This window comes from Pezoporus flaviventris, unplaced genomic scaffold (genome assembly GCF_033815535.1).
Source record: "Pezoporus flaviventris isolate CSIRO_AGI_PZ_B2104156 unplaced genomic scaffold, CSIRO_AGI_Pfla_v1 ptg000005l, whole genome shotgun sequence".
NCBI classification, from domain to species: Eukaryota; Metazoa; Chordata; class Aves; order Psittaciformes; family Psittacidae; genus Pezoporus; species Pezoporus flaviventris.
Genome location: NW_026892553.1, coordinates 19,539,790 through 19,565,768, shown reverse-complemented (window position 1 = coordinate 19,565,768; position 25,979 = coordinate 19,539,790). Strand labels below are relative to the sequence as shown.

The window sequence follows — 25,979 nt, the reverse complement described above, 5'->3', positions numbered from 1 at the left end:
ACCTGATAGTGCTTTTTCTCCTGTCTACGTTGATGAAATACTCCTTTTGGCATCACTCTTGCTGGGCTCTCTTCAGCTGGGTTCCTTCCTTCCCCGCAGCTTGCTGACTTGAAATGCACCCCTTCTGTTTTCCACCCTGGAAACTGCCTCTGTGAACCTGAAGGTGACACATGCTGTGGCAGAGCTGCCAGGAAAAGCTTTGAGATAGGGTGGAAGGGGGGAGCTGGAGACAAATCCACGCACAAACGGAGCTTTTGTGCCACGTTTGCCATATGTGGAACGGGCTGGGAGCACGACTTGGGAGACAGCAGGGCTATACCCAGCCTGGTGGGTCCCATGTGCCCCAGCACCACTGCAGTGGGGAAGCCGGGGATCTGCTCCGCCGGCCCAGTGCCGCTGCTGGTTGGGGTTTTCCCCCCCGTGGCCCAGTGCAGAGGCCCTGGGAGGAGCAGGCTGTTCCCTTCCTCAGCTCCCCGGGCAGGAGCGGTGCCATTGGCTGCACTCACTTTTAATGTGCTTTTTTTTCCATCCCGCCTCCCTGCTATAAGTGGCCGAGCAGCCGGACAGCATCGCCTCTGCCAGGCTGGAAGCGCAGCCCTGGACCAAAGCGCTCCCTCCTCGCAGCGCTGAGCTCCATCCCTTCCCTCCTGGGCAGCAGCTCTCCCTCCGGCAGCCCGTAAGCACATGCCTCTGCCTCTCTCCCTCTCGAGCATCCCCTTAGCTGAGGGCTGGGAGCACTCCAGCATCCTACGCTGTGTGTTTCGGGGCTTGTGCTTTGCCTTTGCTCTGCTGGGGAAGGGTTTGTGAGAGCAGGGTGGGGAGAAACGGGAAGTCTGTTGGTGCATTATATATATGTATGTATGGTGTGTATGTATACATACAACGTGCTTCTGAAATGCTCTTTCTAGAAAGCAGTCCTGTTGTGGATCACAGAGTTAACCTCGGGAGCCGTTTCTGTTTTAAGGGTGCTTTGGGGTGGGATTTCTCTCTGCTCTTCCTTCTGATTCCGCTTGCATCCTCTTTTCCCCATGGGTGCAGGTGGTGCTTTTGGAAGTACATTGGGGTATAAATGAAGCTTTTCTCTTTGCTTCCCAGCTGAGCGGGTGCTTTGGGAGTGTTTGCAGGGGTACAAGCTGTGAAAGAGCTGTCGGCTTTCCCAGGCAGGTGATCAGCTCTGCCTGTCGGAAGCTTTTAACGGCTCCCAGGTGATGTTCCCCACTCTCCCAGCATCACGATTCCCTCTCAATCATGGGAGCTGGCAGTGACAGAACTGGGAGTGTGGAAATGCTTTTCCCTGATAATTATCCCATCTTCCTGTTTCTTTCTGTAGTATGGAATACTGGGCAGTTTGTGACAAGCTGTCCCTATGTGACTGCAAACGCCTTCATCTTTATAAATCACTGCACCCTTGTATCTATCTGGATGTGTGGAAACACTTGCATACTGAAACTGTTCTCCCTTGTGTTTGCAAGATGGGTGTTTCTGTCACTAACCTTTAAGTGGTCAAAAGATAAGTTAATGCCTGTGACTCTGGTCCAGTTTGTGCTGTGGAAGCAGGAGCTAGGCTGTGGCTTAGCAATGGATGTGGCTGCTTTTCAAATAGCTGAAATCCAGCTTGTGATAAGGGGGAGAGAGGAAATGATCAAACTAACCCACCTACCAAACAGTCCTGTACCTTGTTTTGAGAGGAAGAGCATTTTTGTAACAACAAAAACCCTTCTGAAAGGAAACTGATTAAATTCTTCAGGCAGGGTGTACAAAGCAAGGAGCTGACCAAGCCACCAAACATGGCTTGAAGATTACAACTTCTCTTTTCTAATGACGAAAGCATCCCCATCGCTTCGCTGACAACATCCTCCTCTCTTCCCCTTTTCCTTCTCTTCCCCCAGGCTCAACATTCTTGAATAGAAATCAGCTCTTGATTTCTCCTTCAAGAGCTCAGGAGATAGAAACTCCTTCAGGACTAATACCTGCTTGTGTATTAGTCCACTTGGGTGATGGAGCAAACACCACAAGTGCCAAACCCCCTCAAGAGCTCAGTGAGTTAACGGCTCAGATTTTGGTCTGTGGCTCTGAGGAACAAGCTCAAGGCTGGGTTTTTACAGCTGGTTTAGGACCTGCACTGCTCTTACAGAGTTTGGGCTGGGAGAGGTTTGTAGGATTGGGTCCTTGAAGTGTTTCTACCAGGAGAAGTTGGTTCCTGCTGTGCCTGATGGCTTGCTCCATGTGTAGATCTCTGGCTGATGTAACTAACAGCAGCAGTTCAAAAGGAGGCAGGGTTTAGGGTACTCAGACACTTGAAAACAAACACTCCCCAGCTCATCTGTGCTGGCCTTCGGTTTGGAAACAGCCTTTCCATCAATCTGTGAATGGAAAATCCAGGCATGGTCTGAAGCAGCTGTTGGGAGCCCAGTCAGGTGCCTCTCCGTGTCCATGAATAGCGATTGATGCTGTAGGATGCCCTTTATCTCTGATCTAAACCTATATCAGGTGAGTATCTTAACGATCTTAAAAGTCTTTTCTAACCTCCTTGAGTCTATGAATATGGACTTGCAGCCCACACCCTTTGCATTAGGATGCTATAAAAGCAACTTCCTCCCCTTTGTGTAATACCTGTGTGACAAAGCCCTTGTTCCATGTTACCGGATATCCCACAGCCCTTTCTGTGCTGGTGGAAATCTGTGCTCCTTTGGTGTGGATTTTGGTGCCATGGCTGTGAATTATCTTCCCCAGTTTCATCTTACAATCACTACCAGTAAATAGTGTTCTAGCACTGGGAAGGAGGTGGGACATGGCTGAAACCTCCAGTGCTACAGTGGAGACGACTAGTGATGTAAGCCAGGGAGAAGACTGTTCCCACAGTAGTAGCCTGTGGGACTTGCATCACTTTAAGTTTACTCTGTCCAGGGGTTGCACTGGGGATTTAGGTGTCAATTCCTTAAAGAACCTGGGAAAATTCCTCTGATCTTGGCAGACGAGACAATCTATGGAAGCATAGACTCATAAAATGGTTTGGGTTGGAAGGGACCTTAAAGCTCCTCCAGCTCCAACCCCTGCCACGGGCAGGGACCCCTTCCACTAGAGCAGCTTGCTCCAAGCCCCTGTGTCCAACCTGCCCTTGAACACTGACAGGGATGGGGCAGCCACAGCTTCTCTGGGCACCCTGTGCCAGCACCTCAGCACCCTCACAGGGAAGAGCTTCTGCCTAAGAGCTCATCTCAGTCTCCCCTCGGGCAGGTTAAAGCCATTCCCCTCCTCTAAAGTCCCTTAAGGAAGGATTGAGTAGCTCAGTGCAGGGAATTAGTCCTGTGGTGTCTAGAGGCAGTCACAAAGTTGGGCTAAAATGTGGTCTGTACCATGTTCTCACCCTCTCCAAGCCCTGTAGCCTGAAGTCTCCTATCAGAGAGTTGCTGCTTGAGCTGTTTCCTACAGCAGCTTTGCTCCATCCAAGCTGCGATGTGGAAAGCACAAGAAAGCCTTCTTGGTGGGGCAGTGTTCACCTTTCCTGCGCATCCCTGCAGTGTATCCGGAAGGATGATTTGGTCCTTGATGCTCGGAGTGATTCAGGTGTGTGTGTGTGTGGTGCCAAGGGCACTACCAGGGTGTATTCACACTGTTGGAGTGCAGCGTGGTCCCAGGGGTGGATGGATGTATACTCCTGAGCTTCTCCAACCTTTTTATCCCCTTTGATGAGATGGAAAATAGGGTTTGTGTCCTATGGTAGGACAGGGCTAAAATGACACTGGGGCCTTTGGATCTATTTGAAAGCAGGGCATGGATTGTATTACAGCCCTGTTGGAATGGGATAAACAGGGTCCTGAGGAAGCATGCTTTTAAAAAGCCTGACTTAAAGAGGTTGGAGAAGAAGGATGGGGCTCCTGGCAGTGACAGAGCTGCACCAGGTTGGAAGGGCTGGCATCACCCTGTGCTCCCGCCTGGAAAGGCGAAGGCAGAGTTCCAGTTCTGGTTTGGCAGCTGGTCCAGAGCTGCCTTATTTCTGTAAATAGGAAATTCAAAACCTCCCATCTTTGGAGTGATGCTCCCACTCCTGCCACGCACGTCCCGTAAGGTGACTGATGCAGTGGGATGCATCCCTCTTCCTCCTGCTCCGCAGAGCTGGCTGTTGGGCACGTGAGGAGGCAGCCAACAGTTGTTTAACTGGGAGGGATGCGTGTGACGTGGACGCGCTTGTGGTCTGTTTGGATGAGAGCAGCAGTTATCACCCACACCCCTAATGAAGAGCAGGAAAAGCTATTCCAGCTGGGAGCAAGCACTGCAGGGTGGCTTTTCAGCTTCCTTGTTCCTAGCATCTTTCCACCCCCGGGAAGGGGAAACTGGAACAGAGTGGAAAGAGGAGGCTAAAACCTGTGTCCCAGGAGACAGCCATAGAGGTTTAATGATTTGACCAGTATGTTTCAGAGCCATTTTACTTGTTGAGCTGCAGTGAAATGAGTCTGTTCTGATGCATCTACTGTGGTACAGAGGTGTGGATGGGGAGGAAGAACAGGAGAAATAGCTAATAATGATAAGCAATGGCCTTTCTTCCTGGGGAACGTCCCACTTGTCTTGAAGACACCAGAGCACTTCATGCTTTATGCTGGTGGAGCTTCAAATCAGGTGCTGGCTGGTTCCAGCAGTGTCTGCCTACTAAAATAGGTTTGAAACCACTGTTAACCAGCAATTGCATGTGCTAGGTTTGCTGAGGACCTCCTGCTGGGGTCTTGGCTGGTACAGAGACCTATAACCCTGAACCAGCTGCCCAGTGTGAGGGTTCTGGTGTTCCACCAGCATCTGAGCAGCAGAGGACTGCAGAGCTTCTGATAGAGCAGGAATTGCTCTCCACTGTTTCACTTGGCCAGAGATAGCAAAGCAGCCCACTCGCTCCTCCAAAGCTCTGCCTTATGAGCCAGGGTGCTGCATGTGCCCTTCTTCCTTTGCTAAGGAAAACAAAAGTGGGTCCTCACTCTAAACCCATGGCTGGACCAGCCCACAGTGGTTGCCAGTTGGCTTTCCTGCAGGGAATTGGCTCCCAGCTCTTCCCCAATGCCTTCATGCGGGGTTATTCAGCTTTCATGTGCTTCCAGTGGTCCCTGACCAGCGATCCCCTTAGGAGTAAGTGTGAAGCCACCCTAAATATAGCTTCCCCACTAGTGACAGGATGCTGGGGTGGGAGAAAACCAGATCCTTTCTCTTCAAGGAGTGCCCCACGTTGTGGGAACCATTTGGACTTGGCAGGCTACGTGCAAGGCATTTGCTGTTTGTTTAGCTTGGGACTGGCTGCCCCTGGCAGTTGTTACCATCAGCTGCATTTCTTATCTGCTCTTTCCTATAATAAACACTGGAGCAGAGGTTTGGAATTAGTCACTTTGGAGGCACTGCCTGTCCCCAGCTTCTGTCTTTTCGTCTTGGTTTTGTTCTCTCGAGCCTTTTCTGCTTTGTTCTGTGCCTCTTGGTTTGCCCTTCTTCTCGTCACACTGGCACAGCAAAGAGGCCTCGGGTATATCCCATAGGGATGTCATTCCCAGCACTGCCTGCATCCCAGAAGATGCGCTGCCCCGGGACAGCTGCTGGGTACTACAGGCATTTCCCAGTGTGACTTACCTGATCCATCAGATGGGCTGGATGAGCTGTTCTGGCTGAGGGCTGCTCAGATGACAGCACTGGAGGCAGTGCTAGGATCCTGGCAGCATCCTGCGGGCTTGGCACCACATCCTGCTCTTTAGCACAGCATTAACCGCAGGGCGGTTGGTTTGGAGGATGCAGCCACAGGAGCACCTCCAGCAGCACCGGTTTGTGCAGTCATTCCGCTCGGAGTCATTCCTCCTGGTTTGCTCCCACCTCAGAATTCCCTGGTGATCTCCAAGCGTTGCCTTGACGTGATCTTGCCGCTGTCAGTACTGCAGGAGAGCAGCAACGGGCAGCGCAGGGCGCAAGAATTTCTCCCTCCCTCTGGGCTCATCTCGCACACAGAGCTATATATTTCACTCAGCACATGCAAATGCCATTTCCTCTCTGCCCACTGAAAGCCAGGCACGCTCTGGGACAGCCTGCCAGGTAAATGCTGCTCGATGGAGAATGTATTTCAATGCTGGCTGTGGCAATGACCTGGGTGGCAGCATCAGAGCAGCCCATGCTCACCCTGCACAGCACAAAGGCACTGGGGGAGGATGCAGATGTGGTTGGCTCTGTCTGGATTTGTGTATCTGGCTGTCATCCACCTCGTGCCATCATCTCCCCTTCTCTCTTATACCATTATCACCGATGATTTTTAGAGTCGTTCTGTCTGGCAAAACCACATTCCATTAAAAACCCGCCCCAAAACAAAACCCCAACCCCTTTGGTCAATGTCAGAGGTGAGCTGGGCAATTCTGAGCTGTACCTGGCCTCGGGTCGAGGTGAGACAGGAAAATGAGCTCTTTCAAGCACTCTGCACGTTGCAGATCAGAGCAAGCAAAGACCCTGGGGTTGGTCCTGCTTCTCAGTGCCCCTCATGATGATGTGTGTGATGATGAATGGGAGGAAATTCCTGCCCAAGAGCATAAGCAGGCAGCAAGCCCTATAACTGTCCTCATAGTCCTGGCGTGTGAGATGAAGCTGATGAAGGCTGGTGTCAGTGGATGTGGTAGTATCAGACCCTCCCAATACCTCACTCTGGCTGGAGGGGATTGCAAACAGCATCCCCCTGGTTATTGGGATGTGCTGGAGGAGCCTATACTGGTGTTTGGGATGGCAGGGGGCTGCCATGCAGGGTCTCCTGTGCTGCGTGTGAGCAAAGACCATGCCTTCGGCCTCCTTTTGCCACTTTCACATCGCTGGGGTGAGGCTTGAAGCCAGCTTTCCCTCTGACCCAGCAGAGCCCATCTCCACAGCTGTCCCCCTTTCTCGCCCCCAGGCTGTGCTGGTGCTGGGATGCTCCCTGTGTCCTCCACCAGACACTGAAGCAAACAACCAATAAATCTGCTCTAAACGAAGGAGGAATTTGTTTTGGTTACCAGGGAGATCGCCAAGGGCAAGTTCAACCTGAAATAGGGATGAGCTCATCCTCTGAGCAGCGGCGGTGCCTGAGCTGGAGCAGCCGCATGGAAAGGGAGCCAGCGCCGGCAGTGTCTGCTCCCATGACATCTGGGTGCTGCGGGAGATGTTTTGCCTTGTAAACGAGATCATGCAGGGGATGCTGTGTGGGGCTGGTGCCGAGCATGGGCTTTGGTAATTCCTGGAAGTGGTGATGACATTCCTGATGGGATCGTGGCCTGGAGAGCCCTAGGGGTGGGTTAAAGTGCTGCAGAGGTTCCCTTCGCTTAGAAACCTCTCCCCGTGCGGGGATTGTGGGGGATACTGAGGTGCTTGACTCATGGCTTTCTGGAGCAAGGGATGGAGCCTGTGTCTATATAAAGGGCACTGGTTTGAGCAGGGGTATTTTGGAAGTCTTTTATTATGGTTTTACAACATGGGGTGATTTGTGGCTGTTCTTGCAAGTCCTGCCAGGCCGAGGGATGGATTTCTTCCAGCTCCTTTCCTGTGTGGTCTTTGGGGACTGGACAGTTGTCCCTGCAGGTCTGCAATGTCTCTTCTCCCCATAGCATTAACTAGGAGCTTTAAGATCACCGATTCCAACCATTCCCCCCTGTCCTCCCTAGCAGCCTATCCCCACCCCAGTGCTCCACCTCCTTGGTATCGAGGCGTGTTTGCTTTTTTGGCTGTCTCTGGGTAACTAAAAACACTGCTGTGATTTCCACATCTTGGACTTGGCCAGGACCAAGCCTGTCCTTGCTCAACGCTGGCAAGAAGCAGGCAAGGCTTTTGCTGCAAGGCTTGCTACCAGCTTTGCTTTAGCACAGTTGAGAAGAGAATTTGGCTCAAGGGATGCAACGTTATCCAAGGGGCAGGAAAAGCCCTCAATGATTTGGAAACCTCACCCTTTCCCCATTGTCCTGCAGCATTCCCAGAGGGACAGGGGTGACTGTGGGCTGCACAAGCTGGGTTGAAAGCCACCGTTTCACATCTGCTTTAGCTTTTTGACAGCTTTCTCTGGCTCTTGTGTGCAATTAGCACTGCTCTTCTGTTACACGGGGGCCGAGCCTCTAGCAGTTTGCTTTGGAGAGTAGCTTGACAGCAAGCAGCAGTTGTATTGGGAAGGGCTGTTTCTCTTTGCAGACTGTGGCTTCTTGTTTATTGTCTTGACAAAGAAACCAGGATCATTTCTTGGGCCTGGAGCCACATTGCAGAGGATGCATTAATCAGACCCATCCCTGCCCGTACCAGCTCCGGTTGGTTTATTTCTGTCCTTAAAACCAAGCACTCTTCTAAGTGGTTTTTCTTACTCTAAAGCCTGTGGGTACCAAATGTAACAGCCCATAGCCTGTGCCCATTGCTCACTGATAGAGATGCTGTGATGTGCTGCCAGGAGACCCTCGGTGGGAGCATGGGACAGGAGAGGGACCTTCTCCTACCTCCCCACACCCTGGCTTGGCCCTATGGAGGTGGGGGATGAAGGTATTTGCTGTTTCAGCAAACAAGAGGCAGATTCAATTTGGCAGCTTAAGTAACCTCCGCTCCCCATCCTGCCTTGCTCCAGGCTCTCTCTCACCAAGTTTACTGATCCAACACCAGAGCAACTCGGGATTTGCTGGGCTACCCAAAAACTAGGGTGGGAGGAGAATTCCCCTGCCTCCCTCTTCCAAACCTGCCCATAGACCTCATCTGTGCAGATGAGGACACTCCGCTGGGATGTGGGAGCCTGCAAGGATGCTGGAGAGGGGCTCTTCATTAGGAACCATAGCGATAGGACAAGGGGTGATGGATTCAGACTTAAACAGGGGAAGTTCAGGTTGGAGATAAGGAAGAAGTTCTTTACTGTGAGGGTGGTGAGGCACTGGAATGGGTTGCACAGGGAGGTTGTGAATGCTCCATCCCTGGCAGTTGGACAGAGCCTTGGGTGCCATGGTTTAGTGTGAGGTGTCCCTGCCATGGCAGGGGGTTGGAACTGGATGATCTTCAGGTCCTTTCCAACCCAAACCATTCTGTGATTCTATGAAGTGAGTGGTTCCTGTGGGTCTCCTCACCCTGCTCTGGTGTGTGTCTTCTCCTTGCCTTGTCCTGCAGCCTGTCCTGGAGCATGGCCAGTCAGTGCCCATGTGATGTGCCAACAGAGCAGTTGTGAGTTTGAAGCCACTCCAAGGTGAAGGGTTTTCACTCCTGCTGCCCTTGCTGTTGGTACAATGGGGTCCAGCCTGGCCGAACCTTCTCTGTGGGGAAGTTGCCCCCTTCTTTCATTTTAAACCACACTTAAACTGGAGTTAAAATCAAACCCTCCTAAAGCAGAGGTTTCTGAGAATAACTTTAGTGACTAATCCAGCCCCCCAGGCCTCACTGCAGGGGACTTTGCAGCTTTGGTTTTCCTTGCAAAGAATGCCCAGCATACATGCTGACAATTAGTCAGAGCACCCAAAAATACCCGTCAGCCCTGCAAGCTGATCTCCTTCGGCTCTTGGAGCTGAGACAGACACAGGGGTATGCACCGGGGGGCTTTGGGATGGGTTATTTTTAACGTGGCCACATAACAAGGGTGATCTGGTCCTCGCAGCCACCAGCACTCTCTAACAAGTGAAGGTGCACACAGCCAAGAGCTAATGTTGCTTGAGACTGTCCCATGGGCAGGGCAATGGGCTCGTTGTCCTGCTCAACCCATGCTCCAGGGCTGGCTCCTGTCAGCAATAAATCACTGCTCAGGACACGGCCCTGCAGCCTGTGCCAAGTGCAGGCAGTGCTTTGATGCTGTGCTGGGTGGCAGGGAGTCTTCCCAACTGGCATGCCAGTGCTCGGAAGGACGTGTCCTCATTGGAGCCGTGGCCTCTCTTTGCCCGTAGCCAGGTGCTTCTGCCCATCCCTTTGCTCTGAAGCTTATGCTTTACCCTTCTCTGACCGCCCAAGCTGGTTTCCTATCCTCGGTGTATCCCACAGCAGGAGTTTCTGCAGGATGCTTTGCCTGAATCCCAGTCCAGCCACAAACAGCCCCTTCTCCTCCTCCCATGAGGATAAAGCTCCTTAAGGGGAGCACCTCCTTGGGCTTGCAGAGCATTGCTTGTGTGGGGTTTTGGCTTGACCACTGCACTGTGTGGGCAAAGGAAGGAGGTCTGCAGCACCATCTGCCCTGCAGCTTCCCAGAAACAGGGTGTTTTGCTAGGAAACATCAGTCTAAAAGCGTTCCCAGCCTTTGGAGGAAGGTCTTGGGCATAGCCCATAGCACTCACCTTGGGAGCCTTGCTGTCAGGTGCTGCTGAATGAAGACAGGAGGATGGCAGGGCTGCAGGAAACCCATGTGGGGATGCTGGAGAGCAAGGGTGTTGTAGCTGATGCCTGGGTAGCTGCTAGCTTAGGACTTGTGGTGAGCAGATCTCCAGGGAAGGTGAATGACCCAGATGCAAGCTAACAGCTGAACCTCTTTATGTGCTCTCCTCAGTGAGCTGTTTAGCATCACTGAGAGCATCACTCAGCCAGCTGCTCTATGGGAAAGCAATGGAAAGCAATGAGGAGTGTAGTGGAGGCTGGGAAACACATCACATCATTCCAGTGCTGGCTCACTCACAACTTGGTGAAGCCCTGACAGGAGCCTTTATTGTGTGGGCATGGTGGGATTGTAGTGCTGTGAGTGTTCAGACCTCATGTGTCTTGGGAAAGGCTGCCGTGCTGCCTGCCTGGGATCAGCGTGGTGTTTGTTTGACAGGGACTTCAGCTGCTTTCCTCCCCTCTGAAGCCAGGGCTGAGCTGTGACTGGCAAACCCTTGAGCGGGCAAGAACCAGCTCATTTCTGCTCTTCTCCTGGCAGATGACCTCTGAGGGGGACTTCACATCTGGCTGTGATGCACCGAGGCTGCTTTGCTCTGCTGGGTGGATGTGTGTGTGATGCAGCCGTAAGGCTGCAGGGGAGGAAGAGGTGAGGGCTGTGCTTGGAGGCTTTTTAACCCAGTTATGGGCGTGATGCTCTTACACAGCATCTGAATCAGACCGGTCTTGGCAGTGCAGTGTGGATCTTTCTCCCTAGAAGAGAAAGGGAGCCTGAGTGTCCCCTTAGGACTGGCTGGTGTCCAGGCGCATTCAGACCTGTGCAGTTCGCATCAGGGTGCTGTGGGCAGGCTGCAGAGCCTCCCAATCCACTGCGCAGTGAGCCAAGGCACAAGGATGCGGGAGGCAGAGCTGGAAGCGTGGCCCAGGTTTAACCCAGTGCATTTCAGACGAATACATTTGTCCTTCTAAGAGATTTTAGCAGAAATCTTCAACCTTTTGGGTCTGTCCCTTTCTGAGCTTGTACTGAAGGTCCAAACGCGATGGCAGGGACCGCAGCAGGCACTCAGCATCCTTCCTGCGGGAAGATACAGTCTTGGCATCTTATCTGTAGTACAGCAAAGAGCCGCAGGGAGGAGGGAGCAGGGGCAGGAGCAAACGGACTTCCTTGTGCTGTGGATTCAAAGCCAGCCCTGTCTCTATCTACACGGTGCCTGTGCGGCTCCTGTTCCCCACCCCGACACAGGCAGGAGCGGGGCCAGGACCTCAGCAAAGCCTTGGGTCTAGAAAGCAGCTCTTGGTTTGTGCACCGCTGGTCCCCGGGGCCTTTGTATCACTGCTGTCAGCACAGGCAGGGCTCTGCCACCTCGGCAGGTGATGGGAAGAGGAGCCAGTTGTACGGGTGGCAGCTGGGGAATAAACCGGGAGCTGCCTTGGGAATAGTGCTGGGAACGCGCCAGCCTGGGGATGGAGGCAGATGGGAACAGCCCTGTTAGGATCTCTTCCCGGTTTGCTGCTTTCCAGGTGTCTTTATTTCCAGCTCGGGTCTGTCTTGGCCATCCTTTCCTGTCCCTTTCTATACCCTCATCCTTGTCTCTTCTTATCCTGCTTTATTTCCCCTCTTTTGTGTCTACTCCTGCTATACCCGAGTTCATGAAGGGCCACACAGCTTGTGTCTGCTTCCTTATAAATCCATTCCCAGTTCTTCTATCCCTGCCTCCAGAGCTGATCCTAAAGCTTCCCCTTCATCCCTCAGCACACAGATGTGCCCCAGCTGTGGAAACAGGGAAGTATGGAAAGCACCTTATGTGCCTTTGCCAGGTGCTGCCCGTTTCCTTCCCCAGCATCCCTCTGAGACTGTTGTGTTGCCCGATGGCAGCCGTTTGTCCCCTCTGTCACTGCAGTGATGTCCTTGCTGGTTCTGCTCTGGATGTGGGTACATCCTGTGTGAAGCATCGGTTGGAAATGACCTTTAAGATCATCAAGTGCAATGCGAAGCAGGGGATCTCTGCCTTGGGTTCATGTGAGTGCCTGCAGGATGCTGCAGGGGTGCAGAGGCTCATCCCTGTGTGCAGAGCAGGAGAACAGAGCCGGGGCTGAGTCCTGTGAAGCAGTTTTGTGATACTTCAAACAGAAACCATCCAGTTTTGAACCAAACCCTGTTTGAAAGGCCCTGGTGTCCTCTCTCCTCTTACCCCAGCTGCTTCTTGGTTGGCTTCCTGCAAACTCTGCCTTTACGTTATAAAAAGGAGAAAAGTTCATCTTGTTCAGCTTCTGCCTCAGAAGAGCCAAGGGAAATGCAACTGGGGTCTGCGTTCAGCTGCTCTCTGTGGGAGAACATCACATGCAACCCAAGATAGATGTCGAGTTAAAACTCAATACATAAAAAGCATCATCTGTGCTGTTACTTGGAAAGAAAGAAGCGGTGAGCATCTGTATGTGGAGGTGTAACCGCATCCATGCTGCAAATCACAGCCCTGTGCTACGGCAGCAGCAGCCTCCAGCCAGAATAAGAGCGTGGCGAGGTGGGAAGCAGTAACACAGGGCTTTGTGTAATGGGCAGCCCATAAACCGTTCCCCATTCAGGGAATGGCCGTTGTGTGTTACTGGGCTTTGCTGAGCAGGAGGCACAGCGTTACCCCAAGAGCTGGGCAGGTGCTCCCCTCCTGCTCCTGTTTACTGCTGCTTTCTTTGATGACGGTGACTAATAGCGCATCAATGCCTGGGTTATATCGGCTCTATTTAGGACTTTCTGCCCCTTGAGTGACAGCAGGATGTGTGAGCAAGCTGAGACTCCCAGGCCTTTTCTGGCAGGATTGTTGGGGCAAGAAAATACTCTGGAAAGCACAATGTGAATCATTTGTCTATCCGAGCGGATGACACGATGGCCCAACCACGCTGCTCCACAGTCAGACCCCTGTGGTGGGCTCAGGGTGTCCAGACCTGCTCCCTGGAGTGCTCAGAACCTACAGGGCAGGTTCAAAGGCATGAAACCCCAAGCCTGTGTTTCTGCTGTGCACTCAACATGTCTGCAGCACTCACTGTTATGGGAGCTGTGGGTACGTGGTGCCTGCGTAGCAGAGAAGGGCTCAGCCAGGGCTGGCACCCTTTGTTTCATGGACTCAGGATGGTTTGGGTTGGAAGGGACCTCAAAGCTCCTCCAGTTCCAACCCCTACCATGGGCAAGGACAGCTTCCACTAGAGCAGCTTGCTCACGAGGCAACCATGTCCCTCCTTGGCACCTGTGCTTTACCTTGCTGTCACTTGGCTTGTGTGGACAAAGAGGGGCTTGGGAAGGAGACGGGAATTGCCCAAGCTCATGCAGCTAAAACCAGCCAAGAACCCAAGAGCAGCCGCATCCTCTCAGTCATTCCTCAGCCCATTCCTGCTGTGCTGGCCCAGGAGACCACAGATTCAAACAAAACAGCCTTTTTACTACAGACTGCACTGGGAAATCACCAGTGAGCTGTGCCACGCTGTGCTTCCCATGTCAATCCATGGTGCAGCTTCATGGGCATCAGCACGGCTGAGTCTTCCTCCTGCTTTTGGCCACACTTTCTCTGTCCCGTGCTGCAAACCCGCGTGCATTTGTGCACATGAAAGGCTTTGACGGCCAAGTGTCCATCCCTCCTCTCCACATGCCTCGGCAGTGCTGCCAAACCACTGCTGGACGGGGACTGGTGGGATGTGGCAGCTGTCGCCATGGCACAGCAGAGCTATTCCGCCTTTTGGGATGGGGAGCAAAGGTGACTGTTTCTAATGGAAACGCGAGGGTGTTCTGGGGGAAGTAGGAAGTGACTGAGGGTGGGAAGGGTGCCAGAGCTTTGTGTAGGGAACTGGAAAGGAATGAGAACGGGTGCTGGTGCAAGCGCTGCGTGCGTTGCCAAAAATGAACTCATGTCTGAATGCTACACTGAGATTAGCACAGGAAAACACCAGTTGTGAGGGTTCCTGTTACCAACTGAATTATGCAAACAATTTGCCTGAGTTTATAGATGAGCTGGGGCAGAGCAACGCTGGGTTTTTCCTAGCCAAAGTGTTTCAGTGCGCTGGTAACTTAGCACGCTTCCCAGCCTCAATCCGCTCTCCGAGTGGATCCATGCTGTCAAGCATGGCTTTCTCCAAGCCATGGTGGAGATGCTGACGTTGTGTGTGTGACACCTGGGGGCCCTATGGTGGGTGTGGAGGCCCAGAGCATCACCAAGCCCAGTGCTGCGGCTGGAGCTCCTAGGACCAGTGATGGGAAGGGATGATGCTCCGGGTTCCTGGCTGTCGCAGGGATGGAGATGCCGGTTGATGCTCGGAGGCCGGACCCCACTGCAATGGGCTGGCTGGGAGGAATGGTAAACATTGGCTCTTCCCAGTGGCTGTGAGGGAGGTGAGTGCCTTTCCCACGGCCGTGCAGTGAGTCAGTGTCGAGGCGGGATTAGCAGCTGGGTGTCCCTGGCCCCCGGCCCTGAGCGCGCCTCGCCTCCAATTGCATAACCCGGAGCTGCTGCATCCCCAAGGGAGCCCTCAAGCAGGGCTCCTGGCCTGAACCCGGTGGAGGTAGATGGGTGGGTTGGAGCTGGGGTCTTCCAGGGAGGTCTGTGGGCACTTGGGAGGCACCAGCTAGTGTCCTCTATGAGCCACGTGCTGGGGAATGAGCCCTTCTGTAGCGTTAGATGTTGGAGAGCATCCTTAACCATGAAACCCTGCTTTCCAATTGCTCACTTCGTACCACCGATGCCTTGTGCTTCCTTAGGGGAAAAGCTGACGGAGGAGCAGGGATGGTACTTTCAGTGGCAGTAAAACTTCAGCGTGACTCTTGCATTGAGAGCACATTGAACCCATCCATGACCGTATCTGCTGGTACCCCTATGGGCTGCCAGCTGCATCCCCAGGGGTACAACCCACACTCTGCTTTCTGGACTGCAGCCCTTCCAGCTCCCATGGGGCTGTGATCCACCCCTTCCCTTCAGCAGTACAGACCTAACATTGGGTCTGTAATTCAGCTCAGGACTGTTTTGAGACACAATCTAGCTCTAAAGCCAAGGCCAAATAGTACTAGCGTGGGGTCAGGTTCCTCAGGCGCACTCTGCCTTTGGGACTAATTTGGGTGCTGAGTAGCTGGGCAGGTATTTACATGTGGCCTACAGAGACCTAGAGGTCTCTGGGTCCTATTCTTCTCCCTTGGATCACCTAAAATGGTAAGAATTTTCAAGGGGGATTAAGGTTGTGATCTCTGTGGAGGGGAGTGGACATCTGCTAGGAGTCCCGTCCATATTAATAGCCTCCCTTTACATGTATGTTATCAAAGGGGGCAGCTCCTCATCAGCCCAAGAGACTGGGAACTCTGATACCTAAGGGGCTGCTGGTGACTTTGGGCTCCTCATCATGGCTTTCCACAGGCACACAGGTAAAGGGGATGTGGGGGAACACCCTGGAGCCCTGCTGCATGGGCAGGAAGGTTTTGCTAACAGAGAAAGAGCTTGAATGCAGGCTCCAGCCTCGGCAATTTCAGCTTTACCAAGTGATGGCAAATGGGCTTCTAACCAGTGTGGGGACTGGTGCTGGGAGCACGGTGGTGGTGGTGGCCCCATCTATTCTGTAAAGTGCATTAGGTATTAAGTGCTTTTGTATTCACTGCTGGGGCTCAGCTGGTCTTTGAGGAAGGCTATAGGTGAAAATGGGGGTGATGCTGCTCCTTGCAGCAAGCTTGCTACAGCAGTGAGGAGGGGAAACCCATCGCAAAGGGGGCCATGCGGAAGTCCAGGGTGTGAACCCAAGTGCTTTGTCCTGCTCTGGCAGGAAGGTTGGGCTTGCTCCCCTTTGTCTCGTACATGAAACAGTCTGACCCTCCCCACAAATAGGAAAGCGTTCACTTTTCCTTCCCAGTAACGCTGATTGGGATCTCTATGGCATCCCCATGGCACAGGGTGTGTTGTGTCCTCCAGCCCTGCCTAATCTCCTCTAGCCTGCCAATTGCAGACAATGGAAAGCTCTTGGGGGGTTCATAGCAGCTTATCTGATTCCGAGAAGCTAACCCTGTGTGTGTGTGTGTGTGTGTCCAGCATGCATTTACAATCCTACAGCACAAGGTGCCTTGTACAGGGCCATCACATCACATGAGACGTAGTCCAAGGGGTGGATGCTGCAGGGGAGAGGGTGTTGAGTCTGGGACACAGCTCCTGTGGGCATCCAGCCAAGTTGGGGCACAGCAGGAGCCAGGGGACAGTGGTGCTCCTGGGACGTGGTTGGGAGCATAGAGGCTCTTTAGATCTAGGGAGGAAAGTCAAGATGTGCTGTTTAGCTTCACACTCAGCCTCCCAGGACAAGGCAAGAACACGATGGTGTGGAACTGCCTGGGCTTTGTGTGACACAGGTGTGCATCATGCAAGACACATGTCTAAGTAAAATGTCCCAGCTCTATCCTTCTCATCTTCCTTAGGGGGCATTCTCTGGGCAAGGATCTGTGGGTTCAGTGTTGTGCTGTAATACAGAATAAGTGTCCCCATAGAACCCCAGCCTGGTTTGGGTTGAAGGGACCTCAAAGCTCCTCCAGCTCCAACCCCTGCCACGGGCAGGGACCCCTTCCACTAGAGCAGCTTGCTCCAAGCCCCTGTGTCCAACCTGGCCTTGAACACTGCCAGGGATGGGGCAGCCACAGCTTCTCTGGGCACCCTGTGCCAGCGCCTCAGCACCCTCACAGGGAAGAGCTTCTGCCTAAGAGCTCATCTCAGTCTCCCCTCGGGCAGGTTAAAGCCATTCCCCTTGGCCTGTCCCTACATCCCTTGTCCCAAGCCCCTCTCCAGCTTTCCTGCAGCCCCTTCAGGCACTGGAGCTGCTCTCAGGTCTCCCCTTCAGGAGCCTTCTCTTCTCCAGGCTGCCCCAGCCCAGCTCTCTCAGCCTGGCTCCAGAGCAGAGCTGCTCCAGCCCTCACAGCATCCCCATGGCCTCCTCTGGCCTCACTCCAGCAGCTCCACGTCCCTCTTGTCCTGGGGCCCTTTGTCTCCAGAGCAGATGCTGCACTTGAAGTGCTGCTCTCACCAAGCAGGGCACGGCGCTGTGCCGGGGTTTGAGTCCTCCTCAGCAGGAGGAAGCGCTCGGACACGGTGGCAATGGGGCCGTTGGGAACGGCTTTGGCACCCGGCTGAGGCACTTGGAGCTCTTCTTGCTCTCTATAACTTCCATGTTATCAACAGCCTCGTTACAGAGCGAGACCCGCTCGTGCCCCAGCCTGGCAATGGGAGAGCGGCACTGCCAGCCCTCCCAGCGCATCATTGCTTCCTTTCCTTTGGCATTGCGAACACTTGTTGTGCCAATGACCTTGAGGCACGGGCTGGGGTGGCACCTCCTGTCTTGGATTAAGGAGACCCTTCTTTTAAGGGTATTCCCTGGTATTTATAGCGAAGCACACACGGAGGAGTGCTAGGAACAGTAACTGGGGTGACAGAGCAGGGGGTGCCGGGTCCTGAGCTGATGGAGGTGTCTGGGCCAGCGTGGGATGCGTGTGCTCGGTCTGCTGAGGGAAAAGGAAACTGATGGGGAGTCAAAGAGCAATCCCTCAGGATGCAGCTGTGGGTAGGCTATGGAGCGGCAGAATTGTCAGTCAAGGTTAAGTTCCAGTTCCCTTGGTTGGTTTCAAATCCCTGCTCCAAGTTCTTCCTTGGTGGTTTACCCCATTTAGCCGCATTCCCCAGGGACATTAACACATATCCGGTGCTAAGTGCTCTGCTTATCAGCTCTGCTTCAGCTCCCTTTGAGTGCTTCGGTTTCACTTCTTAGGCGAGCCGCTGGGATGCTGCCTTGTGGGATGGGATGCAGCTGAACTGGGAGGAACTGGAGCAGAGGCGATGGGTGAGGCAGGGCTGTGTGTCAATGCAGTAGCTTCATGGGGGAGGCACTGCTCAGGTCTGTACCCTTTACATGGAACCATAGCATCAAGAATGGTTTGGGTTGGAAAGGACCTTAAGATCATCCAGTTCCAACCGCTGCCATGCGCAGGGACACCTCACACTACATCCCAAAGCCTGCCCTGCTGCAGGGCAGCCCTGACCTGTGACTGCTCCAGAGGATGGTGTCAGGATAACTTGGGGGGCACGGAAGCCAATGGAACCCCAGTGTTTGGAAGATGGAAGGAATGGGTTGTGGGGAGATGCATGTGGGAAGCAGCAGGTGCGCCCTGGGGACAAGTGGCAAACGGGCCCCTCTGTGGTCAGGTAAATGCTAGGGTTTGGGTTCCAATGGGTCTTTGTGCCAAATACCCTGACACTCGAGAAGGCCACCGCTCTGGCCGGCCACCCTCCAGCTGTAGCCAGAGCCATCAGGGAGCTGCATTTCGAGAGCACCCTGCCAGGGCTGGTGGCACACGGACACCTTGCCTAAGGGGGATTCTCTGGGGAAGCATTGCTGGGTTTCTCTTGAGCTCTTGTCTCGTTGAGGGTCCTTTAGGCTGTGTAAGGATGGGAACACGCTACACTCACCCCTGTGCCCAGCTCCCTGTGTGTGGATCATGGAATGGTTTGGGTTGGAAGGGACCTCAAAGCTCCTCCAGCTCCAGCCCCTGCCACGGGCAGGGACACCTTCCACTAGAGCAGCTTGCTCCAAGCCCCTGTGTCCAACCTGCCCTTGAACACTGCCACAGGGGTTCCTGTCTGTCCATACTTTCCCTCTGTATCCCAAATCCCACCCCGTGGCTCCGGAGTTGAAGCCGAAACGGGGCTTGGGTCAGTGCCTGTCCCCAGGGTGCGTGATTCTGCTGGGGTTAAACAGGAGCCTCTCGACCAGGCTGTCAGCCCAGAGGCGCTGTGCTCTGGGTGTGATGCTGCAGCCACACAGCTGCCGAGCTGCCCCACGCAGTGCCTGGAGCTTGTTTCAAGTGCATCACCGTGAGCAGAAGCACAAAGGTGCGGTGCTTTGGGCTTTGGTGGCTGGTTTGGTCAGTGCACTCCCCCGGAGCTCCAAGCTCTGCATTGCTGTAGCATGGCTGTGCCACTGGGGTGGCTTCTGTGGCCCCCGTGCCCCGGTCTCTGGGTGAGCTGTTTCCATGGGGTGGTTGTAGGAGGTGGAATGAGTGAGCAGAGATTCAATGGATGGGCACTGCTCAGTGCATCCCCATCGCAGACAAGGACATAGGGGTGCCTTTCCTGGGTCTAGCTCAGGAATGCTACTGCTGAGGGCAGAAAACTCCTAGGAAAACGGGAAGCAAATGAATTCCCGGGGCTGTGTGTGATGAAAGGGGCTCTTTGGTGTGGGAGGTGGCAGGAGGCAGCAGCAGCTCTGTGTGCGTGGCTGCCGGTCCCAGCGCTAACTTGTCCGTGGGGCTGCTGTGATAAATGTGTCTCACGTTAGCGCAGGAGCATTCCATGGGGACACAGGGTTATGTTACCCCCCTGGGCCATATGTTCTCGGTTATGTGTTCTGGTTGAGAGCAACCCTAAACCTGAGAGCAGGAGCGTTTCGATGCCATGCGCCCTGGGCTCCGTGCAAGTGCATTGCTGCTAAATAAAGCCCCCCTGCTCGCTGGGGCCCTGCATAGTTTCCATGTTTCCCAGCTGTTTGTTTGTGGCTTGGACCGGCACAAACACAGCCCTCGACGCAGGCTGGCAGCAGGACGTGGCCGTCGCCTGCCCTCGCTCCCCATGGAGTGCAATTCCTCAGCCTCCAGCCTGCTCCTGGGGGGTTCAGGATGTGATCCCGGTCCTCACCTCTGCCGCAGCCGCCCTGTGCGATGGGATGCTCCAAGTCTGTCCTGCCTTCGGGAAGAGGAGCGCTCCAGCTTGTTCTGGCCTGATGCTATTGGAAGGGTGACGAGGAAGGGAGATGACTCCTGGAATTTATGTGCAAAGTAACAGCGTGAGGAGCACTTTGCCCTGCCCCAGCAGCATCTTGCCCTGCCATGGGGCAGAATGGTGCCTAAATAACAGCAACGCATCCGCTTGCAGGCAGGCACCACCCTGGGCTTTGCCTGTGGCTGTGTCAGGGCTGCTCGTGGGGCTGCCAGCTCCAAGGGAAGAAGACTTGGGTTGAAAAGGAGGTGAAGGCAGCAGCCACCCTCAGTTCTGGCTGGTGGGGACCTGTGGGGTTTGATGCGCACTGCTCCTCGGGGGCAGCAGCAATGGTCCTCATTCCAGCGTGGGGATTCCTCCTGCTGCCAGGCTGGGCCGTGCAGTTGGTGGTGGATCCAGGGCTGCTGGTGTGGGCAGTAGGGGAAAGTGGTGTGAACAGGTCCTCGTGCTGTAACAGCACAGCATCCTCTGTGGCTAAGGGGGAGCCCAACAGGGTCCCACTGACCTTCTTGTGCTGTGGGGCACAGCCAGGAGCAGTGCACCCCAAGATCCCCATGCCCTGTTCCCATTAATAAAGGTGATGTGCTGGGGCTTGGAGCAGCCTGGCTGTTGTGCTGCTGAGCTCTGCCACAAGCAGGAAAGCAGCCCCTAAACTCCAGGGCTTGGTGGGGATGGCCTGAGTGAGGCTTGGTCCTAGTGGAAAAGGAGCTGGGGATGCTGACTGATGGAGCTGAACATGAGCAGCTTGTGCCCATGAAGCCCCCAGCATCCTGACCTGGATCAGCACCAGTGTGGCAGCAGGGCCAGGGCAGGGATTGTGCCCCTGTGCTGGGCACTGGTGAGGCTGCACCTTGAGTCCTGTGCTCAGCTCTACAGGAGAGACATTGAGGTGCTGGAGCGGGGCCAGAGAAGGGCAATGGAGCTGGTGCAGGGCCTGGAGCCCAAGTGTGATGGGGAGCGGCTGAGGGTCCTGGGGGGTTCAGTGTGGAGAAGAGAAGGCTCAGGGGGGACCTGATGGCTCAGCGCCATGGGTTAGTGGTGGCCTTGGCAGTGCTGGGCAATGGTTGATCTTAAAGGTCTTTTCCAACCTGGTTGATTGGATGGAGGGGGAGGCCTGCTCTTGTCTGTTGGTTTTGACTCGAGGTGAAAGCCCAGTGGAAGGAGCCAGCTGGGAGCTGCACAAGCCTCCAGCACCTTGGAGGGCTGCAGCTGGGAACATGGGCTCTATTCTGCTGTGCTCGTGGCCGGGGGGACTTCTGCACACGAACTACACAGCCGGGGCTGCAGTGGGTCCGGCTGTGATGAACTGAGTGGCTCTTGCTATGGAGTGGTTGGGTATCATCATCCCCGCTTGATGTCGCATAGGATAATAAGCCCACGTGGTATCCTTCCTCTGCAGAAGGTGATGGGGAAGGGCTAGGGTGGGACTTTGCTCTCCTTGGCCACAGAGCCCATCCTGCCCCTGTAGGCAGGTATTTTGTATCTAGGACGGCTACTAAGGGGACTGATGGGGTTTGTGTTGCTGATGCCTTGTCGTATGGGGTTTGCGTGGCAAGGCTTTGGTAACGGGGGGGGGGAATACAGCGGCGGCTTCTGTGTGAAGCTGCCAGAACTCCCTTGTCCAGTGGAGCCAGTGCCAGGCTCTGAGCTGGCCCCACCACTGGTGATGCTGATAGTGCCTGTGTGATAATGCAGTTAAGGGGGGGGAAACACCTGCACAAGAGCAACTGCAGCAGAGGAGAGGAGCGAGGATATGAGGGGTACATCCTGCAGCCCCCAGTGCCGGTGCAGGAGGAGGGGACAAGGTGCTTCCCCTGTGTTGTGTGTCCTAAACCACTGAGCTGGTACAACTGCCCCATCAGTGCTGCTTTCTCGAGGAGCCTGACACCATCACCCGCTCACTGCTGAGCCACCTTCCTGCTCCTCCCTGTGTGCACAGAGCCAGGAAGCCGGAGCAGCTATCGGGGTTTCAGTGCCGTGGGCTCACGTTGGCTCCTCCTGCAGGGCCTGGCAGTTACACCGTGGGCACCATGTCCGAGCGCTTCGACTGCTTCTACTGCCGCGACTCGCTGCAGGGGAAGAAGTACGTGCAGAAGGAGGGCCGGCACTGCTGCGTCAAGTGCTTCGACAAGATCTGTGCCAACACCTGCATCGAGTGCAAGAAACCCATCGGGGCTGACTCCAAGGTGAGCAGGAGATGGGGATGCTGATGAACCTCCTCTTTGTGCTCCTGGCTCTGGTCTGGTTGAGAGCTTCTGTGTCCTCGGGTGAGCCCCCCCCCGACCTGACGGGCCATGAACTGGAGCTCTGTAATAGGGGTGCTCACAGCAATGCTCGTTTCAATTCGGCCACATCCTGAGCAGAGCCCTGCAGGCAACGCAGCCTGTGCAGGATGCACAGAAACCCCATCTCTGGGCAAAGCCCTTGGGAAGCAAGGGGCTGAGCGCTGCCTGTTTGCCAGTCCTTTATTTCTTCATGCTTATGGCGGTAACAACGCACACCTGGGCTAGAGGGAATGTGACAGCCAGGGGAGCCCACCCTTACAGAACCTCCAGTCTCAAAGCTGTTGGTTTGAAGCATCTTTTGCTACCCCGAACGCCCACAGTGAATGATGATTGTTGTGAGTTTGGTTCGGTGTCCTTCCCTTGACTGCTTGCAGCTCCAAGCACTGACTGCAGATGTGCTCAGGTGCTGAGGCTGATGGCTTTAGGGCTGCTCAGTGAGTGAGAAGCGCTTATTGCTCCCTGCATGTCCGCTCCTTCCAGGAGCTGCACTTCAAGAACCGGTACTGGCACGACACTTGTTTCCGCTGCGTCAAGTGCTACAAGTCCCTGGTGGATGAGCCCTTCATGCTAAGGGAGAACAACAAGGTTTGGTGCGGCGACTGCACCACCAACGAGGATGCACCCAAGTGTAAGGGCTGCTTCAAGCCTATTATTGCAGGTACTGGTGCTGGGATGGGGTGTAACTGCTCTAGGGCAGAACCATGGTGGCTGCAGTTGGGGGTGTGGGCATCAAGGGGGAAGGCTGGAGCACCAGACCATGGGGCAGGGTCTCAGCGTTGCTCTCATTTGCCCATTTTATTCAAGTGCAGTTCACCCTCATGTGGAGAGCTCACCTTAGTCTCAAACCGTGTGTACCAAAGGCTTTGCTCTGTAAATCAGGGTCTCTTCTCCGGCTCCTGTCTGATAAATGTGATAAGTGAACCCAGAAGGTACAGAAATTAATCCCTTGTCCACATTACAGTTGAATGCATATGGCCAGGTCTTGCCTGTGGGTACATCACTGCATGGGGCGGGGGGGGGGGGGGGGATTTTGCCACGAGCCTGAAGGCCCATGTAATGAGTTACTTCTGCCTCTTGCAGGAGACCAAAACGTCGAGTACAAGAAGATGGTCTGGCATAAGGACTGCTTCACCTGCAGCCAGTGCAAGAAAGTGATTGGATCCGGGAGCTTCTTCCCCAAGGGTGATGACTTCTACTGCGTCTCCTGCCATGAGAACAAGTTTGCCAAGACCTGTGCCAAATGCAAGAACGTAAGTCCTGCCCCTCTGCAAAGCCAACGCCAGAACTCGCTGTCCCGTGTCCTTCGGAAGCTAGGAGAGTAGAACAGGAGGCAGATGTACCAGTGCTGATGTTCCTTCCTTGAGGTACTGCTGCAAGCAGCTGGTGGTGTAACCCTGTGCGAGCCGATGGTCCTTGTGCAGTGCACTATCTGAGCAGGGATGGGGCAGCCACAGCTCCTCTGGGCACCCTGTGCCAGCGCCTCAGCACCCTCCCAGGGAAGAGCTTCTGCCTAAGAGCTCATCTCAGTCTCCCCTCGGGCAGGTTAAAGCCATTCCCCTTGGCCTGTCCAAAGCCCCTCTCCAGGTTCCCTGTAGCCCCTTTAGCTATTGGAAGACTGCAGGATTCCAGGCCAAAGAACTCCATTGTGCTGCACTAACTTTCATGGAACCCCTCCAGCACTCTCTCTCTTCCTCCCCACCACCTCTAATCCCATCCCTGCTCTTTGCCCCCTAGCCCATCACTTCTGGAGGCCTCACTTACCAGGAACAGCCTTGGCATTCCGAGTGCTTTATCTGCTCCAACTGCAAGAAGCAACTGGGTGGGAAGCGCTTCACGGCTGTAGAGGATGAGTTCTACTGTGTCGAATGCTACAAGGAATGTGTTGCCAAGAAGTGTGCTGGCTGCAAGAACCCTATCACAGGTACGTTGGAGTAAATGCAGCTTGAGGGCAGTGGGCACTTGAGGGCAGAACAGAGATCCCCAGAGACCTGCTCACACCAGAAGCAGGTCCATATCGGAGGCCCAATCCCAGCAATTCACATGTGATCTAAGCCATGTGTTCTTGCTAGATGGAACCTGAGTTGGCAACTGAGCTCTTCACCCTTTGCATGCCTCAACTTTATCTCCTTCAGAACTCCCCCATCTAGAACAGTTCCATCTATGTCATTCTGGGAACCTCATGTGTACAAATGCAGTGTTTTATTGCCTCAAAGTGACTTCTGCTTCACTTCCCCATGTATTTTACTGGATTACAAAGCTCAGCCCTGAAATGTGGCATTGCCTCTCCTGCCAGTCCCATAAGACTTAAATTCCAGTCTGAGCCCATAGCAACCAAGGATGTTCAGCCCAACTGCTCCTTGCTCTGCATCCTTTCTTCAAGCTTGACCATTCCCTGGAGACAGGATCCAAGGGGAAAAGCTTATTGTAGAAATGAACCCCACAAGTCTTAAGCTACTAAGAGCAGTAATACTGAGCAGCCAACAGTGTAGTTCCAAGGCAATTTTGGCTACTGCTTTAGGCTTGTGAGACTGCAGGAGCATGGGATGCAGTTAGAATGGGAGTTGTTGCTTGGTGGGCGATCCCAGCCACGGGAACAGCTACTATCGCCGTCCTATAATTGTCTTCTCTCCTAGCAGGATTTGGAAGAGGAACCAGCGTGGTTAACTATGAAGATGAGTCCTGGCACGATTACTGTTTCAAATGCACAAAGTGTGCCCGTGGCCTGGCCAACAAGCGCTTTGTTCGCCATAACGGAAAGATTTACTGTGCTGAGTGTCCCAAACGACTGTAAGGAGCAGACTAGAGCAGAGTTTAGAGCCCTGCTTTCCCAACCAGGCCTGCAAAAGGAGGTTTTTGCATGTGAAGCATTTAAGCTTTTTCCATTTCAGTATAAGAACTAAAGTAGCCTCAATAAGACTGGGTTTGACTTTTGAAGCTCCTGCAGTATAAAAGCATGTAGCGCTGCAAAGATCTAACCTTGGTTCTAAGCAACTCGTAGTGTAAAGACTTGAAATGCAGGTAGATTTAGCAATCCACAGACTGCATAACCTGTGTGCGGCTCAAACTAGAACAAAGCTGGTTTTAACGTTGCCCGCTGAATGTTTAAGCTTGGCACTGAAATGAAGTGGGTTTGACAAGGCATGCAGTTCAGAAACAGAGATGTGAAGGTTGCACCTTGGCTCAGAGATGATGATTACGATGCTTTTACAAGTACATCACATACATGCGTTAATACATTACACACATCACATCATTAATAGCAGATCAATAATGAATCCCTTAGCTTAGCTACTGCATCAAACTGCAGCACATGTATGGAATGGCTTCACCTTACATATAACAAGGTTTTGGCAGTATGATTTAGCTGTAGTTAAGTTTCTATCAACTTATTTTAGTCTTGCTTTCTGCATGGTTTGCCCCAAAGTTTTACTCTTCAGCTTTTTTATATCCTTGTTCAACTGAGGCTGGCCAGCTACAATTATTAATCCATTAACACGAAGGAAATATTTCCACCCAAATGCACATGCATTTAAGAACTGCCTTTAAAACAGCTCAGAAAATGATAGCTCTCCTATCAGTGTATGGTTTATGATTTAATAAACATGAGACTTGTGCCTGCTTGGAGTCCTGCAGTCTGGAAAAT

General features: G+C 53.8%; 1 protein-coding gene across 4 annotated transcripts; it reads left to right on the top strand.

Moving 5' to 3' along the window:
• The first annotated feature begins 522 nt into the window (after positions 1 to 522).
• On the top strand, positions 523 to 25,237 carry FHL1 (four and a half LIM domains 1). 4 transcript variants are annotated; one of them, XM_061446222.1, is made up of 6 exons: positions 523 to 676; positions 22,056 to 22,237; positions 22,817 to 22,994; positions 23,417 to 23,586; positions 24,071 to 24,257; positions 24,970 to 25,237. In XM_061446222.1, the coding sequence occupies exons 2-6, from the start codon at positions 22,082 to 22,084 to the stop codon at positions 25,125 to 25,127; spliced, it is 849 nt and encodes a 282-aa protein (XP_061302206.1). In that variant the 5' UTR covers positions 523 to 676; positions 22,056 to 22,081; the 3' UTR covers positions 25,128 to 25,237. The 4 variants fall into 4 exon arrangements, with proteins under 4 accessions (XP_061302206.1, XP_061302207.1, XP_061302205.1 ...); XM_061446223.1 differs by lacking the exon at positions 523 to 676 and adding an exon at positions 15,350 to 15,470; XM_061446221.1 differs by lacking the exon at positions 523 to 676 and adding an exon at positions 15,519 to 15,679 and having other exon boundaries at positions 24,973 to 25,237.
• Positions 25,238 to 25,979: the final 742 nt, after the last annotated feature.